Source organism: Polistes fuscatus, unplaced genomic scaffold, assembly GCF_010416935.1.
Source record: "Polistes fuscatus isolate 324 unplaced genomic scaffold, CU_Pfus_HIC Scaffold7, whole genome shotgun sequence".
In the NCBI taxonomy this organism is placed as follows: Eukaryota; Metazoa; Arthropoda; class Insecta; order Hymenoptera; family Vespidae; genus Polistes; species Polistes fuscatus.
In genome coordinates, this window is record NW_025113151.1 from 6,968,488 (window position 1) to 6,989,512 (window position 21,025).

The following is a 21,025-nucleotide window of genomic DNA, read 5'->3' on the forward strand; positions in this document are numbered from 1 at the left end:
GTGCTATGCGTTACAAGCGAAAGGCGCTTCATCGAATTATCGATACAGGTTTCTCAGCATTATTTATTCTTCCCCAAACTTGAAATTGTGTATTCGACTAAAGATTGTTCGCGATTTAAAGAGTATACGCATTTGATAAATATTTAGCGAGTTCTTTTATTTGTAAAAAAGGGGAAACGAAAGTTGCAACACGGCCCTGAAATATCCCCTCTCTCACTCGATTTTCTCATTCTCTCTATCTCAGTCACTCTGTAAGGAACGTACGTATCGCGTGGAATTTCTCGGTCGAACGAGTCAACGGCCTTATCGGTGAGTATACACTCGGTGAGTCGCAACGGTTACTGTCACGGCAGAGAACTCTAACGTTTTTTCAGTTATTCAATTTTCCATACCGTACGCAAACGATTTTTTAAAGTGTCTCGATCTTTCCGAACGCGCGGCTGTGATATCTCTGTTGCGCGCGCACTAGTTAACGAAACTCGGAGAGAGAAAGGGCGCCAGTACAAACTTTGCCGCGAAACTGGACGTGGAAAGTCGAAGGAACGTGGCCGATCCACGGCTTGCACTGAATTGAATGTGCCAGTGATTTTCCGGAGGCGAGTCTAACTTAATCGCTTTACGAGTGCGCGCGATCGATCAAGAAGAAAGAGAAAGAACTGTCATTACGACCCTTCCAATTATTTTCGTGCATGCACGTGTCTTCTTCTTTTTTTTTTTATCCCTTTCCTTCATCCCACTCGTGCTAATCGAACAATCGTAGCTTTCTTGCAAAATTACCACCAACCTTTTTCAACTTTCAAGAAGAGAGCGGAGGAGCTTCGTCTTTGTCACGTTCTTCGACATTTTCAAGTATCAAAGCAAAGGGTGTCAAAAAGGATCACCCCATTCGGTTTATTCCAACGAGTTTGAAAGAGTGATTTCGCTAACTTTTGAAAGACACTCTGACGTAACTTCGTTCTATGCTTCAAGATGATGGAGACGCAGAATTATTGGAAAGACAACTCCACTCATTCTATGCAAGTCAAATACGAGAGGTAAGAAATAGATTAGTGCTCTTTGAAACGCTAGTACTATAAACAAAAAGTATTAAGGCTGTTGATTTTCAGTCGATCAGTCATATCGCAAAGCGCGTGCTTTCGAGTCAACAGATAAGACATTAGTCGTTTCATCGTTGCATCGAAAAAGACATTACTTTTTTTCTTTTCTGTTTTATTTTTTTCTTACAATTAATAAAAGTTAAATCATCGCTTTACAAAATCGCATTTTTCGTATGAAAAATATTTCTACGGTCTACTATCATAATTTGAAATAATTCAATCGTTCTTTTGACTCGCATTTAATTATGTAACGAGCAGCATTAAATGTCAAATATGTGTGTCAGTTAAAGTTTTGCGTAAAGATACATACATATGTATAATATATAAATAAGTATGGAATAGAATTTGAGAGAGAGAGATAGTGCACAAGTCGGTTATGAGGGCATGAATCAGACAGAAAGATAGGGAGAAATTCCATTCATGGAAAATTGAAAGAGAATAATGTTCATAGTCGTATGTATGGTAGGTCAACGATATCTGTTTTTCTTGTGATCGAAATGCTTCTGAAAATAATCAAGCGTGAGCAATTAAGACGACCGTTATCGCGGAAAATACTCAGGTGGTTCGATTTTGACTTTCTTACATCGCCCCGTGTGCTGATGATCAAATACTTTCGTAGATATCGTTATTTTATTTGTCTTTTCGAAAGTGTCCAACGCAGAAAATTCATGGCCGTGTTGCTAGTGTGCTGTAGATAAGATAAATAATCGCAAGAAGATCCATTTTACTCTCTCTCTCTCTCTCTCTCATGTTGATCGAGCGCCACAACGTCACGTAGTTCGCGTACTTTTTGGCTCGGTCGCTCGCTCGCTCGATCGACCAAATTAGATATTCGAACGTATAAGCAAACGTTCAAGCATTTCTTCAAACTCTGATCGCTCGACATCAATGACTTTTCTAATTTGCTATTTTTTCATTTTTCCATTTTTCCGCTTTTCTTAGTTTGTCCGTACGCCGTTGGATAATGAAACATTTCTATAGATCTTCTATATTTATTCCATATTACTTTTTGTTTTTTTAATAATCATGATAATATCGTTGAAACGAAAATTCATGAAAATGTGACGTTTGCAGACGCGGAGGTATAATTGTGAAATGACATAGCAACCTACTTGAAAATACCTACGAAGGAAAATGCGCCGTTTATTAACTAGCGTCATTGATACTCATCAACTAAGCTCTTACGGAACGAGCACAAATTGCTTTTATTTATTCGTATTGGCTTATTTATTATTCGCGGAGAATGGAGAAGTAGGTACTTCAACATAAAGTAGTAATTCTTAGGATGATATGCTCGAGCTTTATTTTTTTCATGAGGAATAGTCGGTTTCCCTTTCAAAATCGTCGCTTCGAAAGCGAATCGCGAAACGGTGCGCAGTCGAACGGAAAAGAAGTCTCGCACTGACGTAAGTGAGATCAGTACCTGCGTCATGGAAAAGGACAAAAAGATTATTACGGGACTTGGTGGATTCTCTTGAAATCATTTCGTTAATCATGTACTTCTAAGGTCGAATTTTTTCTTTGCCTTTTTTGTCTTTTTTCGTAAGAGGTAAAACACTTGACGAAATTCTTTCGTCATTGAAATTCGAATTTCAATGTAAATAAATTCGTAGTATTAACGTAAGAGTGTAGGATTATTCGGTGTGGCATCTCGAATATAGGCGTATCTGTAACATGTACCTGTGTACATAAGTACACGCGATTACATAGAGGTATGTACATACATGGTCAAACTAGTAGAAAAGTAAAATGTGCTCGTTTCCAAGCCACGTTTTCGTTTCTCCATCCTCGGTCACGTAAGCACTGTCCGCACTCGTTTATGCGTGGGAATTCGCATACTCGGGCAGCAGCAATGGCAACAACCTTTGGATTATCGATTGCTTCTCTCGCCTCGCCTACTTACTCGAACGCTAGTTATCTTTTCCTGTCGCGAGCTGGATTTAATCTCGAAATCTCTTTCCGTTCGTGCTTGCCTTCGCGTTTTCTCCCGTCGTCGAAAGTAAACTCTTTAAATGTAGAAACAATAATATCTACTTATACTCCTATAAAAGAATTCTCTTTGAAGGTGCTAGTTTTCTTTTCTTTCCTCTTTCTGTTCCTTAATTAAATACTCCTAATATCTATGTACTATTGGGATTTATGGATGCGAATGCACAGACGCATCGTGCTTCGCCTTCTATTCCTTGTAAGATGGTTACTCCTTACATTAGTCTTCGATTACTGGTTGCACGCTGATTGCTCTGAACGCGACGGGAATTTATGAAGGCTCCGGATACTTTACTACCGTTAAGGAATGGGAACGCGAAGGCAGTGAGTGCAAAGCGTATGCTCGACGAGTCTTTTACCTCGTAATATTTTAACAACAGTTACTTTTTGAATCCGCTTTTCTTTATTTTATTTTTTATTTTTATTTTTTTATTCTTCCTTAGAATAATATTAAATACACGAGTCAAGAGAATTAGTGAAACAAGATCTCTTATATTCCTTCATTCACGGTAATTAAATGTACATTCTTGTTCATCTCCAGAGCCGCCAGGTAAGGAGGAAGAAAGTGTACGAAAGCGCGACAACGAGCGCGACAACGAGCGCTTTGTGAAGTTTTATTCATCCGTTTAAAAAGACTAACGAAATGAGATTATCAGAATAGAAAGAGACAATTGTTCTTGGCAAGTAAATATATGAGTTTGTCCTCTTAAGCTAAGTGCGCCAGGATGAGGAGAAAAAATAGAGGAAGAAAGAAAAAAATTTTGGTTAAATCAGCGTTCTTTAATTGTCGCCTACGCTCAATGCGCGAACGTCGCAAAGTAAAGCTTGTTTAAATTGAAGAGAGTCGAATTGACTCTGATTTATTGCTTTCGATTAAATTACCGCTCCAAGAACTACCTCTTTTCGTATGCGTAGTTTATTAGAACATTCGAAAAAATACAAGAGAGAAGGATTGGTTTAGGGTTAATATTGACACTCATATGTGCATAGAAATACATATTTTTCATTCGTATAGAATTTCGAGTCCGTTTTAAACGTCAAGGCTTTCAGTGGCGGTGGGATGCTTGCATCGCTACGCTATGCCACGCCACGCCACGCCACGCCACGCGCGCGCGCTGATCTTATCTACCAAATTTTCCATTTTTGATCCCCTATGACGTCGTCAACAGGTTTTCGGAAATTTTATTTTATTCTATATTGCGGATGATTCTAAACTTACTTTTTCTAGTTTTCGGACACCGATAAAACTTGCTTTTCTTATTTTTTTTTTTAATAATAAAGTACGACGTGATATACGCGAGAAGACGCGTGTACGAAATATTAGCGTAGTAATTTCGCGCTGATAGTTGTTACACGGACGATAAACTGTATCATCATCGGTCGACACGTTCTATAAATACGAGATGAGCGTACGTGCGATAATAGAGTTAATTCTTTTTTAATAAGCTAGGATCGTTTCTAACAGACATGAAAATTCACATCGTGTAACGCAAAGCAATGACCTTATTTCATTTCTTTGATTTCGATCTCAACGACAACGAATCAAACTTCTCGTAGTATAATTGATCTCTCTAAATGATTATATAAATAGTTTCGATCTTTCTGGATCAACAGTTTTCAAATGCTATGTGATCCTGATCGTAACTTTACTCTCAAATGAATAAAAGAGAAATTCTTTTTTCGCGATGCTTCGTCGGTAGAATTTGAAAGAAGAATTTTCGGCAAGCTTGTAATGTATTATATTATATACGTCAATACACTTACTTATTAACGCATGTATAACAGCTACGTAGGATGGAAAATTTCAATGATAAAATCGTACGTGTCGCGATAAGGGGTCGCCATGACACATCTTTATGCTGTCTTTTTTTTATAAATTCTTTCTCAATTTTTTCATTTTTTCATGTTTTCATTAGATTTTTCTTTCTGTTCTACGGAAGAATAAAAAAAAAAAAGCTAACGAGAAGCGTGCGTGCGTGCGTGCGTGCGTGCATGCATGTATGTATTTGTGTGCGAGAGAGAGAGAGAGAGAGAAGGAAAGTGAGAGTTACCTTGAAAGCGCACGTGTAGTCGCGCGTGCTTGCCCCGCGAGAGCGCATTGTTTAATTGTACACCGCAACCGGTGTAATGTACGACAAGCGTACTTGCACGCGCGAACGTGTGAGTGTGTGTGTGGAAAATAGTACTAAACTATTCGTTCGAGGATGCGACCGCTGTGATTCATCATTTTACAGTCGAACGATCGATCGAGCATACTTTACAATATGCCAAACATAGGGCCAAGCTTTGACCAAACATAATTGGTCAGTTTTGTGTTCTTTGAGAAAAAGAAAGAACGAAACGAAATTAGGTGAGTTTGAAAGAAACATTACGTTTAAGTTTCCTGTGAGATCGAGTCAAGGTTCTAATCGCACAAATGTTCGAAATTGGGGTCGAGCATTGCCGAATTTAACCGTGCCGGCCAAACTATTCCTAGAATCGTGAAATATAGTAGGTAGTGTTCGATGTTTAACGTGCACACGTTCTCAATATGCGAATGAATTTTCTTGTTCATACCGCGATAAACTTGATTGTATGAATGTGTACGTGGTAAAATAAAAGAAAATGAAAAGTGTAGAGTCGTGGTTTGCGTCTTTTTCGGAATCACTGAGCTGGGCGATCAAGAATGACGCTCACTCCTAACTATTATAACAGAGGACGGATAAATGTATAAGCGATCATAAGCACGCAACGCCGCAGTATGACTCTTATGTATGCACATAAGAGAAGTGACGCGAAACGTTATCAGAAGTTATTATCGAAATAGAATTATTTTGGTAGTATAAAGAGATAACATGATCAAATTTTATCTTTCTAAAGTCTTGAGATATGATTATGAAGTTTATATTTTTCAATAATTATTAAATAGAAAAAATTTTTGTCGATAGAGATGGAAAAAAAAGGAAAAGGAAAAGAAAAAGAAATTTAAACGTTGCATGCAATAATAAATCGTCCAGTTCTTGCATCCATTATTTACATTAGATTCTATGGAAGTTTTTTAAAGAGAAATCTTTTTACGAGTCGTATTGCTAAAGATCGTTGATAAAAAAAGTAAAAACTTAAGCATGTATAGGATATATTGGGTATATTGGAAGGAAAAATTGACGTAATAACATAAAAAGTTGTATCATCTTTTTCTTTTTCTTTCCTTCTCTCATCTATTGTCGACGTATTTTCAATTGCAAGACGATTTCTCCTATCTGACGACTCGTAAGTCCACGAGAATGAGAACGAAGCGTGAGGCTAGCTTTAGTATCTCGCAGGTGGAAAAGGAAAGACGAAACGTCGAGGAAACGTGCGAATCATAGTTGTTTGAGCGCTGAGTGGGGCGAACGAGCTGGCACGAAGCAACGCGTTTCAGCAAGAGAGTCACGTTGTCCGACACGCGCTATGCTGACACTCGAGCGATCTATGTAGGTTAGTATTTTTACATAGCGAGCAACCCGGTATCATGCGAACGGAAGGGAGACGCGACATGTTTGCTTGCTTGCCTGAACCATGTACGCGTGTACGTAAGCTCTCTATGAGCTATGTTTGTAAGGGGCCGATGAACGCAATCAAACGACAACTCTTTTGGCCGTCGATAGGCCGAATATCAATCGAATATCGATACACGTATTGATATTCGAATCAATTTTTCTATTTCAAGAAGGAAATATTTCATATTCATTGATTACATGTGCCGAAGACAGGCATTCAAGGCTACCGAGTTCGTTGGACGAAAGAATCCTATAAGAAGGATAGCTCGAAGCATTTCTATTTAAAATACACTATGCTCTCCATAATAATTATAGTATCGTGCGCGTCGTCTCATCGACGACCGATATGCAACGATTCGGTGAGAACCGACACGCAAGGTTCACGTGATGCGCACACTTTGTTGGAAATTCTATTTTAACCCATCTCTGGTAGCTTCTCTGAGCGGTGCTTCATTTTAATTATAACTAACGTGGTATATTATTATTCTACGGCGCATCCTTGACCTTTCGCAACGGCGCCCTAGCGTCATCGGCAAATAAACATAGAGCTTTTGCGAGAACTTTTGATACCATTCTTACGTAATTAAAGAAATCGCGACACGCGCGCGCGACCAAATTCGGAGATGGAACATACTCGATTTTCAATTTTGTTGTTTATACCGAAAAGAGAGAGGAAGATTACCCGAATATTATAGTCAAATAGAGTGAAAATAGTTTTATCGAGTGAAGGACAAAATCAAGGTGTTCTTTCGTTAAAAGTCGTATACGATAACGCACAATACAAATTCGAGATCGAACGATTTTCTTTTTCTCGTCAAAGGATCGCTCGAATTTGGGAAATTTAGTTCGATGAAAGAATCGCGAAATACTCATGTACTCGTGTACACTGAGGACCTTGAAATACTTCCAAAGGTTTCTTTGCAAATGAAATCGTTTGTTAGGAAACCTCTTTACTTGCCGTTCATTCACGTGCGTAAGAATCTGCTTGTATATATTATGTACATATCATCGATGAATCTTCGAACTTGTATCTAGTCTCTATCACTCGAAGACTGTAATAGCCAGGTATCACTTTTTCTTATTTTTTGTTCTCTGACGTTTGTGACTGACGTAATCACAGATTAACGTGATAACGTTTGCAACACGCTCGAAATGTCGCACAGGCCAGGCAGGTGCACCATCATTGTTATGATTGGTGATTGGCACGTGACTGACAAGGAGCTGCTTAGTTTTCCAGCTTTTATCTTCTCGTCTTTTCCCAATGGTCAGGATTGTCATCGATCTATGTGCGTATGCATGTGAAACATCCTCATTTCAATTCATATCTCGTCACGTTGTCGTCATTAACTAATTAACTAACATACCTACCGTTTGCCAGTGTAGGTACAGGCGAAACGATTCGATTAAACTCGGCTTGAGTACTATTTATGTAAACATTTACCTACTTAATTACATACACAATTGTGCACATTATCACTTGGTGCACAGAGAAGGACTAAAAAAGAATGGTAGGAAAGAAAAAGAAGAAGAAAGAATCGGTAAATTATATTTCGATACAGCCGAATACTCTAATAAGAAGTAAACGAACGTAGAATATTTAATAAAGACAAAAAACTTGGTCGCGATTTTGCCCATTCATCCTGCCCCCATTCGTTTTGGCATCTCGCCAGTGATAAAAATCTCTCATTGTCAAAGGACAATCGCGTAAATCGTGCGTGATTCGTTCAGACAAGAGCAGATCGAAGATTCTTTGAATACATATCTCTTTCGCATGTTCTACAACGATCTATTGAGTAATCGAGAGAGAGAGAGAGCTTTAACCGGCTACCAGTGCTATCGCAACTCGTTAGACTAATCAAAATAATGGTGAAAATCGCGACTGTACAGGTATAACGTAAGCGACTCAATTCTATCGTTGCGTAGTAGGTGATAACGATAGAAAATTTTACAATAAGATGTTTTGCTCTCGTACGTTGGTAGTATTATGTAGACGAAATCATTCCGCACGTGCGTCCTAAGCTCGCGAACGTTTACCGATACGATGAAAGTGAAAAAAGACAAAATAAGCCTGGACGTTCATAGATGAATAGAGGTAATTTATGTATCTATAATACGTACATACTTGTACATATCGTGCACACTATACGTATATAATTTTCTTCGTTGCTGAGTCCAATTTTCTATCAAATTGATTTAACAACGTAAGTCTATACCTTACTTCAAGGACGCGAAAGAAGGAAAAGTAGCGAAGAAGGATATAAAGAATTGTTAAAATAAAGGTTCGAACTCCAGCCTTCGCTCTCGATACGACATCCCACACGCGCTCGCGATATACCTATATATATGTATGTATAATATCGATTATCGACTGTGCGACTAATACGGCTTGCATTATTTCACGAACGAGGAGCACGTATCCGATAAAGAGTTCTAAAAAAAGCTTGGCTACCACGTACTCCTTTGCTAATAATAACGTAATATTTTTACAGAGAGCTCGCGCGAGCGCAATTTTCACGGAGATAGGTAAGTAATACGCATGTACAAATGGAGGCACTCGTCTCACGATGGTTTACCTCGCGCACGTGCGCGATATCTCTATCTCGCTACTTTTTCCTTCCTTCTCTCTCCGTTCTTAGTCGCGACTACTGGTGGTGGGGTCCCCTCTGAGGTCCTCCGAGTCTTTGCGAGTGGGTGTTGTAAGTGCTATACATACATGGGGATATAATACGTGAAAGTGAATGCACGTACGCACGCACGCACGCACGCACGCACGCACGCACGCATGCACGAGCAACCACGAGCAACCACGGACTGCGCGATGTCGATATAAAGGTCGTTGAAGGACGTCGTGAATCGCAAACGCCATTATGTCATGATCTTTTCAGAACAAATCTCGAATCGGTAGAAGAGAACATTCTTTCTTTTTCTTCTTTTCTTCTCCTACTTGTACGAATTTGAAAAGATGCTTTCGCAAAGGAGCACCTATTAGCGCGTATGTACCTACATAGCAATAGTAAATGTCAATCGCGAAGCGACATGTCCGAGCAAAGTTTTCGGTTATTTTTGTGATCATTGAAATTTAGTTCTCTTGAAAGATCTTGGAAAGTAAAAGACAAGCGTTCGCTGTTTCGTATAGATGTCTCTTGCGCGTATCGCATCTTTTTCATTATATATCCCGTACATTAGAAGATGAGATCGATGGAAAGGGAAAAGAAGCCAAGGGGAGAACGATCTATAAGAGAGTCACATGCAAGAAAATGTCAACCACGTGCGAGAACACGAGGCATAGTTTTCTTAAGCATAACCAGTTCGGCCTCCCTGCGTTGAGTAATTTCTTACACCGATAAAATAGATTGTGAATGCGTGCGTGCGCACACATTCGCATGCGCATTATTTGCATCTAGCAGCGCGCATTATGTGCTCGCTAGAAAGCACGGCTTACTCCGGCAAAACTTTATTTCATTTCAATGGATTTCTCTTTTTACCGACTTTTGTGTCATCATCGCGTCAACGTTTGTTTTCCGTTGTGATAGATAATTCGTTTATTTCGTGACTGTGATGTAGGTCGATAAGCGAAAACGAGCTCGGCCTAAATACGTAGTGAAATTGATTTCATTCCAAGAGAGCTAGAGTGAAATTTGTTGTCTGTTAAAAGAAAGAATATGTTCGATATGCAATAGGAGTAGGCATTGTCTTGAACTTTTTCTTTACTTTTTATTTATTTTTATATTTACCAGTCGAAATGCCTTACCTGCTGTTATCGAATCGCGATTAACGACGACGTATATCGAGTAAAGGAACGTGTGGTTACTCGTGTATGTAGATAATTAACGTCTCGTGCATTAATCTTACGACTTTGGTCTCGCTCTGATGTCAACGAAATCTGTTAGTTTACTTTCTCGCGAATCTAAATTATTATTAGAACTTGATCACATCGTCGGTTTAAAAGGCACGATTCGATACTCGCTATTTGAAAAATTCATACTCTAAGGACGGATAAAAGCTAGCAGCGAGCCTCTTTAAGTCGTTTACTATTGTGCGGGAATATAAGAAAAAAGATATATATATATATATGCGTCTCCTGTAAATTTGATAAGGAACGACAATGCTGTTCGTGTTTCTGCCTGGCTCGCGGCGCATACGAGCCAGATACCAGCTTTTTCCGTATGCTTTTTCTTATAGGAAAGAAAATCTATAATGGAGTATAAGCGTGCCGCTAGGTATAACTTCGATATAGCCTCGATATAACCTCGGTATAATCTCCAGTATAATCAGGGTTATTGACTGAAGCTCCATCGCTTACCGAGCTATTTCAAGTATTACGTATATTACGTAAATTGTCGTTAATTCTCTTTCGTCTTATTCCTTCAAAGACGAGCTATAAACAGCATCATATTTCTCTTCAATTACGGATTTCTTTATATATATATAGATATATAGTGGATGATAGGATAGTGGATGATTTCATAAATTTGAAATGTTGGCGAATATCCTTATACATAAAAAATATGTTACCTATGTTAACCGCTATTTTTATGTACACATATACATTAATTTTATTTTTCAGTTTGGATGGAAGATCCTGCAAGGATGAAATTTATAGAATTGGCTTAGGGACAGGATATTGCGAAGGAAACTTGAATTTCGCTACCGCCTCGGAGGATGATGAAGTTTACACTAAGAAGAAGGTTTCCAGAGTAAGTCTTTCATCTTCAAAGATAAGTATTGGCATTTTATTTTTGCATAGTGCTTAGTGTAGTACTTAGTGTGCCAACGACAACCAAAATATGCATGTAGATATCCACCTAGGCTTATGATACATGTCGATATTTTGACAAATCTAATCGAGGATATATGTATGTATTTATAAGTTAGAATTCCCCGAGAAATATGGGCAGCCGCACGACTCTGATGCGTCGTGGAAGAAAATACTGAGGAAGAATTATTTTCTCGCAGCACGTGCCATACCACGTTCGTTTATCAATCGCGCGACACACGAACGCAATATTTCTTGGAACGCTGCCCCCTCTTCCTCTCTCTCTCTTTCTCTTAGAGCTTTTCACCTGATAATAGGTTACCGTTTTTAAAATTAAACAACAATTGAAACGTAAACAGCTTTTTAGAGTCTTTCCTTTGAATCCTTGTTTATCATGCTTCGACTATTTAATTAAAAGAGACTTATCGATCGTCTCTCGTGCGCAACCATAATGCACGCTAAACGTACATGCAATTGTAAACCCTTGTGTATGAGCGGACAAGAAGGAATAACGAATCTTCAATTCGATATCTCCATGAAATGAAACTTAATGAAAAATGATAATCGAATTAATTCTAATTTCGACATATGTATTGCAGTTCGATGTAAATAGAATTTGGTAGAAATCTACATACATATCTACTTGATTAGAGCAGAAAGCGATAAAGCTGACGAAAATGTAGACGCGAGTGTAGCTAATGTGGCAAGGTAAAATATTATAAGTATATATGTACATATGTCATTTACATATGCTGTATGCAGAGCTGTTTCGTTTGTTGCACACTCGCGTTTGCTCGATCACGTGCAGCTGCGCGAGTTGCGTCGCGTTCAAAGTACAGCTTACTACAACTTGGATACTCAAAACAAATGTTTCTCTTTCCTTTTTTAACGGGCTAGTAGTAGTTCGTACCTTGCTCTTAATTTCGAATGACAAGGCGAAAGAGATGAAAAATACTTTGGCAATGTTTAATGTTAGAGCTAATGCGTTGGTTGATCAGTTGATCGGTCGATCGGTCGATCGGTCGTGCCACTTTTACATAAGTCTTATGAACGTTTTGAGTCTGGGTTTGCATATCTTCTTTCTCTTGTCGGACACGGATATGTTCCTACGTTTACTCAAGTCGACAACGGCCGCTGCTTCTTGACCCCGGGCTCAAGTTCTTTTCTCGCTTCCTCTCTTCCCTACTCGTGACTTTTTTTGCTATACCTGCATTTGAATGCAGCGCGCGCACACACAAACAATGTCCGTATTTAATAATTTGTATTTATTATTGAATTCACGTTGATTTCACGAATACTTTGAAGAACGAACTCTTTATCTTGCGTAGATTTTGGAGAAAAGTTCTGTATCCAACTACGATATTGAAATTCTCAAAAAGACGGTGTTAATCTTTCCTTCGACATCGAATGAAATAGCCCTTAGCTATTCCAAATATACAACATACTCTATATAATTACGTGGAAGGGAAACAAGAGCCAATAACGATTGTCGGCGAGCCGTGTCATCGAAATAAAACGAAGAGGAAACCTAGGCTTTATCTACGCTTGCGTAATACTCGGCGATTGGATGTTGCGTAATGGACCGCTTAATCCTTCACCGATTGATCGTCCGACACAACCACCTATAAGCAACAATATTGCACGCGGATATAGCGAATCCTTTCCAGTTGTTCTCCTTTCGATGACGCAAGCTTGATTGGACTGTTTCTAATAGAGGTGTTTTCTAATTGTACGCATTTATTTCATTTATTGCATTTATTGCATTTATTGTTTCTCTATGTATTTATTAAACAGCCTGTGACTATAAAGTTTGGCAGTCGATGAAATCGAATGAAAAGTACCCATAGAACTTACTCCCTCTAGACGGCATTTCTAAACATGATTGGCCAAGGCGGTACGTGCGAGTTAACGCACGCGGCACGCTTATTTCGTGACACGAAAGCAATTCTGTACCGCCGGATCGATTAATCGACGGTGGGAATACCTGGTTGCTTTCTCGGTCATGGCTGTGACTCAGGATCACGTTATGCGTTCGTTCTCTCTTCTAATAACTGCTGTGTCAGTTGAGAGGCAAGGTCCAACATAAGATTTGTACACGTGTGACTTTTTGTACACATGTGCTGCGTAAGCACACGACAAAATAACTTTTTATTTACTTTAATTCTTTCTTTTATTTTTCAAAAATAATAGCGATGTTATATCAGATTTGAAGGTAGACATTTTTAGTCGAAATTTTATAATGATTAGAAAGAATAATTTAGTGAATTTGCAAGCAGCGTCAATTGATCCTTCTCGAGAATGAATAAAATTGAAACGCGAAGGGAGCGTAGATCGGCGATTGTCAGATTTTTCATGGCCACTATTTTCGTTCGCTTCGTCTATCTTTTTCGGCGCGTATCGTCGACACGTGTACTACGTGTCTCGAGATAATTCGGGTCACGAGTGTCTGTTTCTTTCCTTCGACGCTTTTAGTAAGAGCTCGCTGTCCGAACAATTTCGAAAGTCGTTCGACATTTTCGTCGTCGTCGTCGTCGTCGTCGTCGTCGTCGTCATCGTTGCTCGCTCGCTCGCTTGTTTGCTTGCCTGCATTTTCTATCGTTCCTTGAAATCTACCAATATTTACAGCTTACGTTATCGGAAAGCCTTCTCTCTTTCTCCTTCGTATTACCATTTATTGATTAGCCATCCTTTCTGATTAAATTTAACAGTCGGTTTGATTAACTTGGAATAATCGATTTGTTGTCAGGATCAAATCGTCTCTTGTTGAACAATTGTTTTTCGTATATTCGAGCTAAAAAGAAGATATTCCTTTCTTTTTCATGAAAACGGAAGAAGAACAATATTAAGTGGTAAATTGGATTGATTAGTCGAGATCGCGAGATTCAACTGCTTTCGTAGATTATCTGACGAACAACGCGAAAATAAGATTAAATCGCGACTAACGGTTATTCGGTATTTCCCGCTTGCTATCGTTTTATCTTCGTTTCAACTTTATTCCGTGCGCAACGATAAGTGCGAGCAATTTTCGTCGATAAACGACTATGTCACGAGAAACACGATAAATGTTATAAATAAAATAAGAACTAAAGTTCTTCTAATATACATACGTATGAGAAAGTATTCGAGATATTGTCTAATACAATATTTCGTCGCTTTGATCTACCTAAATTCTAATTAATGACGGTAACACACACAATTACGATCGTTTTGCATGAATGTCTTATTAGAAGATCTAATCCTCTTGTTAATATAAACTTAGAGGACTGGATTGAACGAGCTGGATTTAAGCAGAAGAAAAGTTGACAGGTCAGATGGCACGAATTTTATTAAGACGTACGTAATTCCTATAGAGAAACAGAGAGACACGCGTACATAAACACACACACACGCACGCTTTATCAATTTCCGCGCTTTATCAGTTCGAGCAGTGAATACGATCGTCCCCCCTCCCTCTTTCTTTCCGTCTCTTTATTTAAAATATTTTAACTCTCCTTATCGGAGTCTACAAGGGGGATCTCTTTTTCTTGCGTCACGTGCCACGAATCGAGATTTATTGACACAAGCCGACGCGTCACGAGAGCTTGATTCGACGACTCACGATTATTTCCAGTTTCCAACGAATAAAAGAGCTATTGGATATCAACTTGGACTTCGCGCAGTGCTATTAGTATCTTCGAAAGCGGTCCCTCTCTTCTTTGGTCGGATCGAATCGTCTTTAGTCAGATTCTTTATTTGTTCTTATTTCATTTTCTTTAGTTTTTGTCATATTTATATTCTATGATATATCGATAATATGTTATATTATTTTGTTTTTAATTTTTATTTAACAAAGTAATTCGCTAATAACTCGATCAGGATATGTAGAATATGCATGTATAATACATGTGTATAATGCGTGTGTATAATAAATGTATAATAAATGTATAATAAATGTAATTTGTATATTGAAACGACGCGGCGTGGTATTTAAAAGGTAGGCTGTAACTCGAACGATCTCTTGAACGAGCTCTCGAACGAGCTTGACTTTTCTCGAGTGCTTTTTATAGTTGCTCTTGTCGTCGTAGTTGTCGTCGTCGTTTTGTCATTTGACGAAAATAATGTATTCCCACTTATTGCATCGAAAACGGTAAACAACGCGCAGCACGTGTTTGCTCGTCCGATGCGCGTTTTCTTGGGATAGAGCGTGCATCTTGATTCTTGCTAAAACGAATTTCATAGGAGGCTTACAAATGCGACGAGTAATCGTAATACGAAAACTAATCCGATATTAAACGCGTATTTTACAAAAGCGGATACTTTGTAAGTCGAAAAACTTTGATCTTGTTTTATACTTGCCAACCCTTTGTCACCTCTTATTGGTTTCTCGTTGCTGCGAATGATGATTACAAATAGACGAATCATCGATAGGTTATTTTTTCGTTGGATGATAAGTTTTCTTTTCGTATGATTCGTGAATCAGACATTTGCGTCAAATGCGTCGATTTTTTTCTATCCTCCAACGCGCGTCATTGAATTGTTTGGAATATATTTAAGCGGCGAGGCCGGTCCAGCTGTCGCGGATAACAGCTGTCGTTTCATCACTTTCTAGTATGAATTTCAAATGAAATTCATTTGGACTAACTAATTTGCTTCGAGTCGAATCTGTAGAATTTGTTTCATTTTTCCTCTTTTTTCCCTTTTGTTCGTCTCGTCTTAGTTATGTTGTTGTTATTCCCGTAAATGTGTTCGGAATCCGGTGACGACTAGTTATCGTTTGAAAAACAGCAAGATCGACTCCTTCTTGATAAACTCTGATCATAATACGAGAACATCTTCTTGGACTGGTTATAACCGGGCAATGTGATATCTCGACCTCGTTAAAGCGGTTTCCATACTCGTTCAATTTTTTTTTTTCATCTTTCTCTTGCATCAACAGAATTGTCTTTTTCCTTCGGGGTGTATTTGAGGTCAATGCGCGGCTCGTAACGTTGACTCGCTGTTTTATTCTATATCTATATTATCATATATAAATGTAGAGATCATATATATATATACGTACATATGCGCGTATACGGAGAAACTGTTTCGTTTTCATTATCTACTGCATTCGATGCTTTACCAAGAAATGATAATAACCCCGAATATTGGAGATACCTAATTTTCGATTGCTACTTTATATTCGTATTTACATACGAGTTTGCGAGAGAAAGGAAAAATCTCACGATTTGCGAAAAATCGTTTCGAATATTATTAAGAAATGACGTGTGGTTGATGTTGCCTGATTATTATAAAACATTTTCAAGTTATTTCGTTAGATTCATCAAAATAACGATTCGCGAAATATCTTTTCTTTGCTTTCTTTCTCGCGGGTAGTATAAAAAAAAAATGCTCGATTATATCCAGTTCATCCCGCTTATCTAACGGGACTTCGATGACCTCTTCTCTTTGGTAGAGAAAAAATATTGACGATGTTTACAAAGTATACGTACATGTCTATGTATTTATGTATGTACTTATGCAATACATTCTCGGACGTACAAAATTGTTAAGTAGAATAAGGAGAAATAGGGTTAAATGGGGGAGAAATGGAGAGAAATCTATTTCTATTGCTATTCGAAAAAATCCTTATACGCGGTTTTAATGTTAAATGTTTTAAGTACATATCTAACATTGCTTAGGCTCCACACGGCTTTACTAAGGATATTAAAAAAGTAACACCGCGTTGGCTATTTTCGTCGATCGGTTTTAATATTATAATAGTCTGTTATTATATGGAATCGGAGAAAGAAGATGAAAAGATCTTGTTGAACACTGATTGTGAAGAAGACTTTCGGAATAATATCAGAACGAACTTGTCGCAGATAAGCAACCGAAAGTTTCGATTAAGTCGTACTTGATATGTACGTTCCGTATTAAGCATACCAAGTACATAAGTAAGCTTACATTAGCTAGTAGAGATGCATGTGTGTGTATGTGTGTGTGTGTGTACGCGTGCAGTACGTTATATATTGCAGATTGTGTAGGTATATGCGTAGATTGAAGGATAGGTTCGTTGGCTCACGTGTTGGGCGTAGTGCATGGCGTTTACAACACGTGACGTCGGTTTCTCGTCATCACCGAGCGACATCTCCGTCCGCCGCTAAAGTAACAAGAGCTTCGAGGCCGGTGGAACGTAGTCGCTCTCCTGCCATTCGTAAAGGAGGACGTTTCTCTCTGATATACTAAACAATATATTATTTTTTATATTATTCGCGCAGTGCTAATAATATTTATCTTTCGTATATCTGTCGCGAAACTAATAAATACTACCCCGTTATTCGACGATTTTCAACTATTTCATTACTGACACTTGGTGCATTAGTGCTTTGTTACCAAATTATGTGTTAATTATTGCATCTGCGACTTTTTTTTTCGTGCGCTTTGCTCTCTTTGTTTCTTTCTTTCTGTCATCTTATCGCGGAAACGCACAATGGTCACACACAGTATGGATAATATTTTGAATATGCAATACTATCCGATGACTAATCACGTCGACGCGTCGGTACATTCGCCACCACCAAGGAAAAGACGTTGCTTGAACAAAGAGGTAAAGATTGATTCGATGACATAAAAGGGAGAACAAATTTGCTACGCGTCTGTACTTCGAGTACTCGGATACGAGAAACGACGATTCATTTTGGCGCGCGGTATACGTGGAAAATGTTTCGTTGGACGCACGCCAAGGATAGTTTCGTTCACATCTACCAAACATAATCTCTACTGACAAATAATAATAATAATATATATATAGATAGTTATATTATAGCACATTTTATATACAGCACATTTGCTAGTATCGACGGACTGGGATTTATTGTTAGTTGCGAATTGATCGAATGCGATTATACTTGAAATTTGAATAAACATTTTTTATTAATGGCGAGTGTTGCGATAATAAAAATTCGGAAAGATTGAAATTTCGGAAAGATTTAATTAATAGTATTTGCGTGCGTAACTACTCGACAAATGTGGTGATCGTTGGTAACGATTATTCGTTTTTGCTTTACAGCAAGATCCGATGTCGCATAGGATCATCGAGAAGCGCAGAAGAGATCGCATGAACAATTGTCTCGCCGATCTCAGCAGGTTGATTCCCGCGGAATACTTGAAGAAGGGTCGCGGCAGAGTGGAAAAAACCGAGATCATCGAGATGGCCATACGTCATATGAAACACCTGCAAGGTCTTCGACAAGGTTGCCATTTTATTTGCTTTAACGTTGTGCCAACCACCCACCCACCATTTCTCGTCCTTCTTTTCGATGTTTTTCGCGAGCAGATGAGAAAATGACGACGGATTATTTTGCTCGGTTTGTCATTTAGAGACGAAGCAGGCGAGCGTGACACCTGTGCACGCGCACCCCGAAGACAGCGTTGACAGCATTTCCCATTCGACCGCGGCGGCGGCCTCGACCGCGGCCGAGCACTACAGACTGGGATTTCAAGAGTGTCTCAGCGAAACGATGCACTTTCTCATCGAGGTCGAGGGCTTCTACGCTAGGGATTCTCTTTGCGTGCAGTTGACCAATCATTTGCAGCAGCATTGCGAGAAGATCTTGGCCACGAGTGCGTATGTCTATCCTCTATAATCTAGAAATCTACGTTGCTTGTGTTTATTTCAAATGAATGGCTTATTTTAGGCGACAGGTTGGGCTTTCCTCAACCCGAGATGCTGCCAATATCGAACTGCGGTAGTGCGAGCGTTACGAGTTACGATCACCCGAGCATACCGATGATATGTCAGCCTACCGTTCACTCTGATCACGGCTCGAGTTCGGGCGTGAGTTCCTTCGGCGACTCGGAACGTCCTCCGCGTCCGATTGGCGGACATTCCGGTGTTTGTTGCAGCTCTGGCATCGTCATACCACCGCCCACGATCGTCAGCGACGACAGTAACCACAGCAGCCATTCGCACAGTACACCTCTTAGCGCGAGTAATAACTATCGTCCTCAGAATTACAAGTTCAAAAGCTCGATCAAACAGAGGTTTTCCGCCGAGAGGATCAAGTCGAGCCCTTCTCCGTGCGCGAGCCCTGAAAAACAAAACAATTCCTCTCATGGCGTGCCAATTTTCGCACTTCACGATGGCGGGTCTTTTTACGTTCCCCTCACCGTCGAGGCTTCCATGTTGAGCCCTCATTTTGGACTTATTCCAGACAACGGACCGGACACGGTCCTTCATCCGATCACCATATCCGTCAATTTTAATCAGCAACATTCGATGTCACCATCAGCGGCTAGCCCAATCGCGATAACTACCATGACGACGACGACGACGACGACGTTGATGACGACGACGACGACGACGACGACGATGACGATGACGACGACGGCGACGTCGACGGCGACAGATCCAACGATAACAACTTTGACGAGCAATACCGTAAACGGAGCCGTCCCCTGGTCCTCGCAACATAGTCCGATTTATCAAACGTAAAGGGGTCCAGGAAAACAAGATCCCGAAAAATATCGAAATATTCGGATCTAAAACTTGTTTCCTTTGCTATTTACTAGCGTACGATTAGACGCATCGCATTGTCATCTTTTCTGGATTCGCGAACGATTCGAAAAACATTCCGGAATATTTGCGAAGCGTTCTGCTGTGTCCTGCTGTATTCGCCGTATATTACTATACCTTTTCTCTTTGTAATAAACTCGTGAAAAATATCAAAGGTTCTTTTACGAAACGAAAGAACGCATCGCGATGACAAATATTGTCGGCACAATATTGAATGCAATATTATGTACCTACTATATATATAGGTATATATATATATATGGATACATATTTTAAGTACGATACGTATATGACAGGACTCCATTTATGGAACAGAGTGACACGTCTAAATGGAGATATTCCTATACGCAAGAATGATATATCGTATAGTGCGACATTCGTACCTCTGCATCTTACGATTAATCGTTTTAGTTCCATTTTATTTCGATAGAACGTTTTTGATAGTTCTAGTATTGCACAAAAGTATTGCATTTTATTATGTATATATATATATATTGAAAAGACAAATTTATTTATTCGAAAAAATAAATTTGTTCCATTTTTACGGATATAGTATATGTATTTAGGAGAGAACGAACTACGTTTCGACGAATGGAGTCCTCTTTAATATTAACGTTACTGTTATTGTTACTATAATAATAATAATAATAATAATAATAATAATAATAATAATATATATAATAATAATAATAATAATAATAATAATAATAATGATAATAATAATAATAATAATTATAATAATGAGAATAATAATTATTATTATTAAGACTATTGTTATTATTCTAACGATTACTGTTATTAGTTGTCGAGCACATTGCGCATCCACGCGCAATATGTCGAGAGGAGATTTTGTTCAATTACCGAGGCTGTGGGTTGTTTTAGCATTTACAATCGTTCGAAAGAACAGACGATTAGAAGTAGACAAAATATGTTTGAATATTACGAAGAGAAGCTTCAGCTCGCACTTTTGTTTCGGTGTGTCTTTCCTCTCGTCTTGTCACTCTTATTGCTTCTCCAATTTTTCTTTTTTATTCTTTTTTGTCTTTTTTTTTGCGATCTCTTTCCTTTCACCTTCCACATGGAGTCATTTCAAGAATCTTGGAAAAAAAGTAAAGACGACACTTTTAGGAAGAAG

The 21,025-nt window shown here is 38.8% G+C and overlaps 1 protein-coding gene and 1 long non-coding RNA gene across 5 annotated transcripts; one reads left to right on the forward strand and one right to left on the reverse strand.

Annotated features, from left to right (window-relative positions):
* The first annotated feature begins 880 nt into the window (after positions 1-880).
* Positions 881-20,039, forward strand: LOC122524352 (hairy/enhancer-of-split related with YRPW motif protein 2-like). 4 transcript variants are annotated; one of them, XM_043646556.1, is made up of 7 exons: positions 957-1,034; positions 9,091-9,124; positions 9,238-9,297; positions 11,169-11,298; positions 18,385-18,568; positions 18,696-18,938; positions 19,013-20,039. In XM_043646556.1, the coding sequence occupies exons 5-7, from the start codon at positions 18,394-18,396 to the stop codon at positions 19,807-19,809; spliced, it is 1,215 nt and encodes a 404-aa protein (XP_043502491.1). In that variant the 5' UTR covers positions 957-1,034; positions 9,091-9,124; positions 9,238-9,297; positions 11,169-11,298; positions 18,385-18,393; the 3' UTR covers positions 19,810-20,039. The 4 variants fall into 4 exon arrangements, with proteins under 4 accessions (XP_043502489.1, XP_043502491.1, XP_043502492.1 ...); XM_043646554.1 differs by lacking the exons at positions 9,091-9,124; positions 9,238-9,297 and having other exon boundaries at positions 881-1,034; XM_043646557.1 differs by lacking the exons at positions 957-1,034; positions 9,091-9,124 and having other exon boundaries at positions 9,158-9,297.
* LOC122524354 lies at positions 14,668-17,453 on the reverse strand. The gene is made up of 2 exons (XR_006305520.1): positions 17,398-17,453; positions 14,668-16,348 (listed from the first exon to the last, which is right to left on the reverse strand). It is a non-coding gene; the product is annotated as an uncharacterized LOC122524354 (long non-coding RNA).
* Positions 20,040-21,025: the final 986 nt, after the last annotated feature.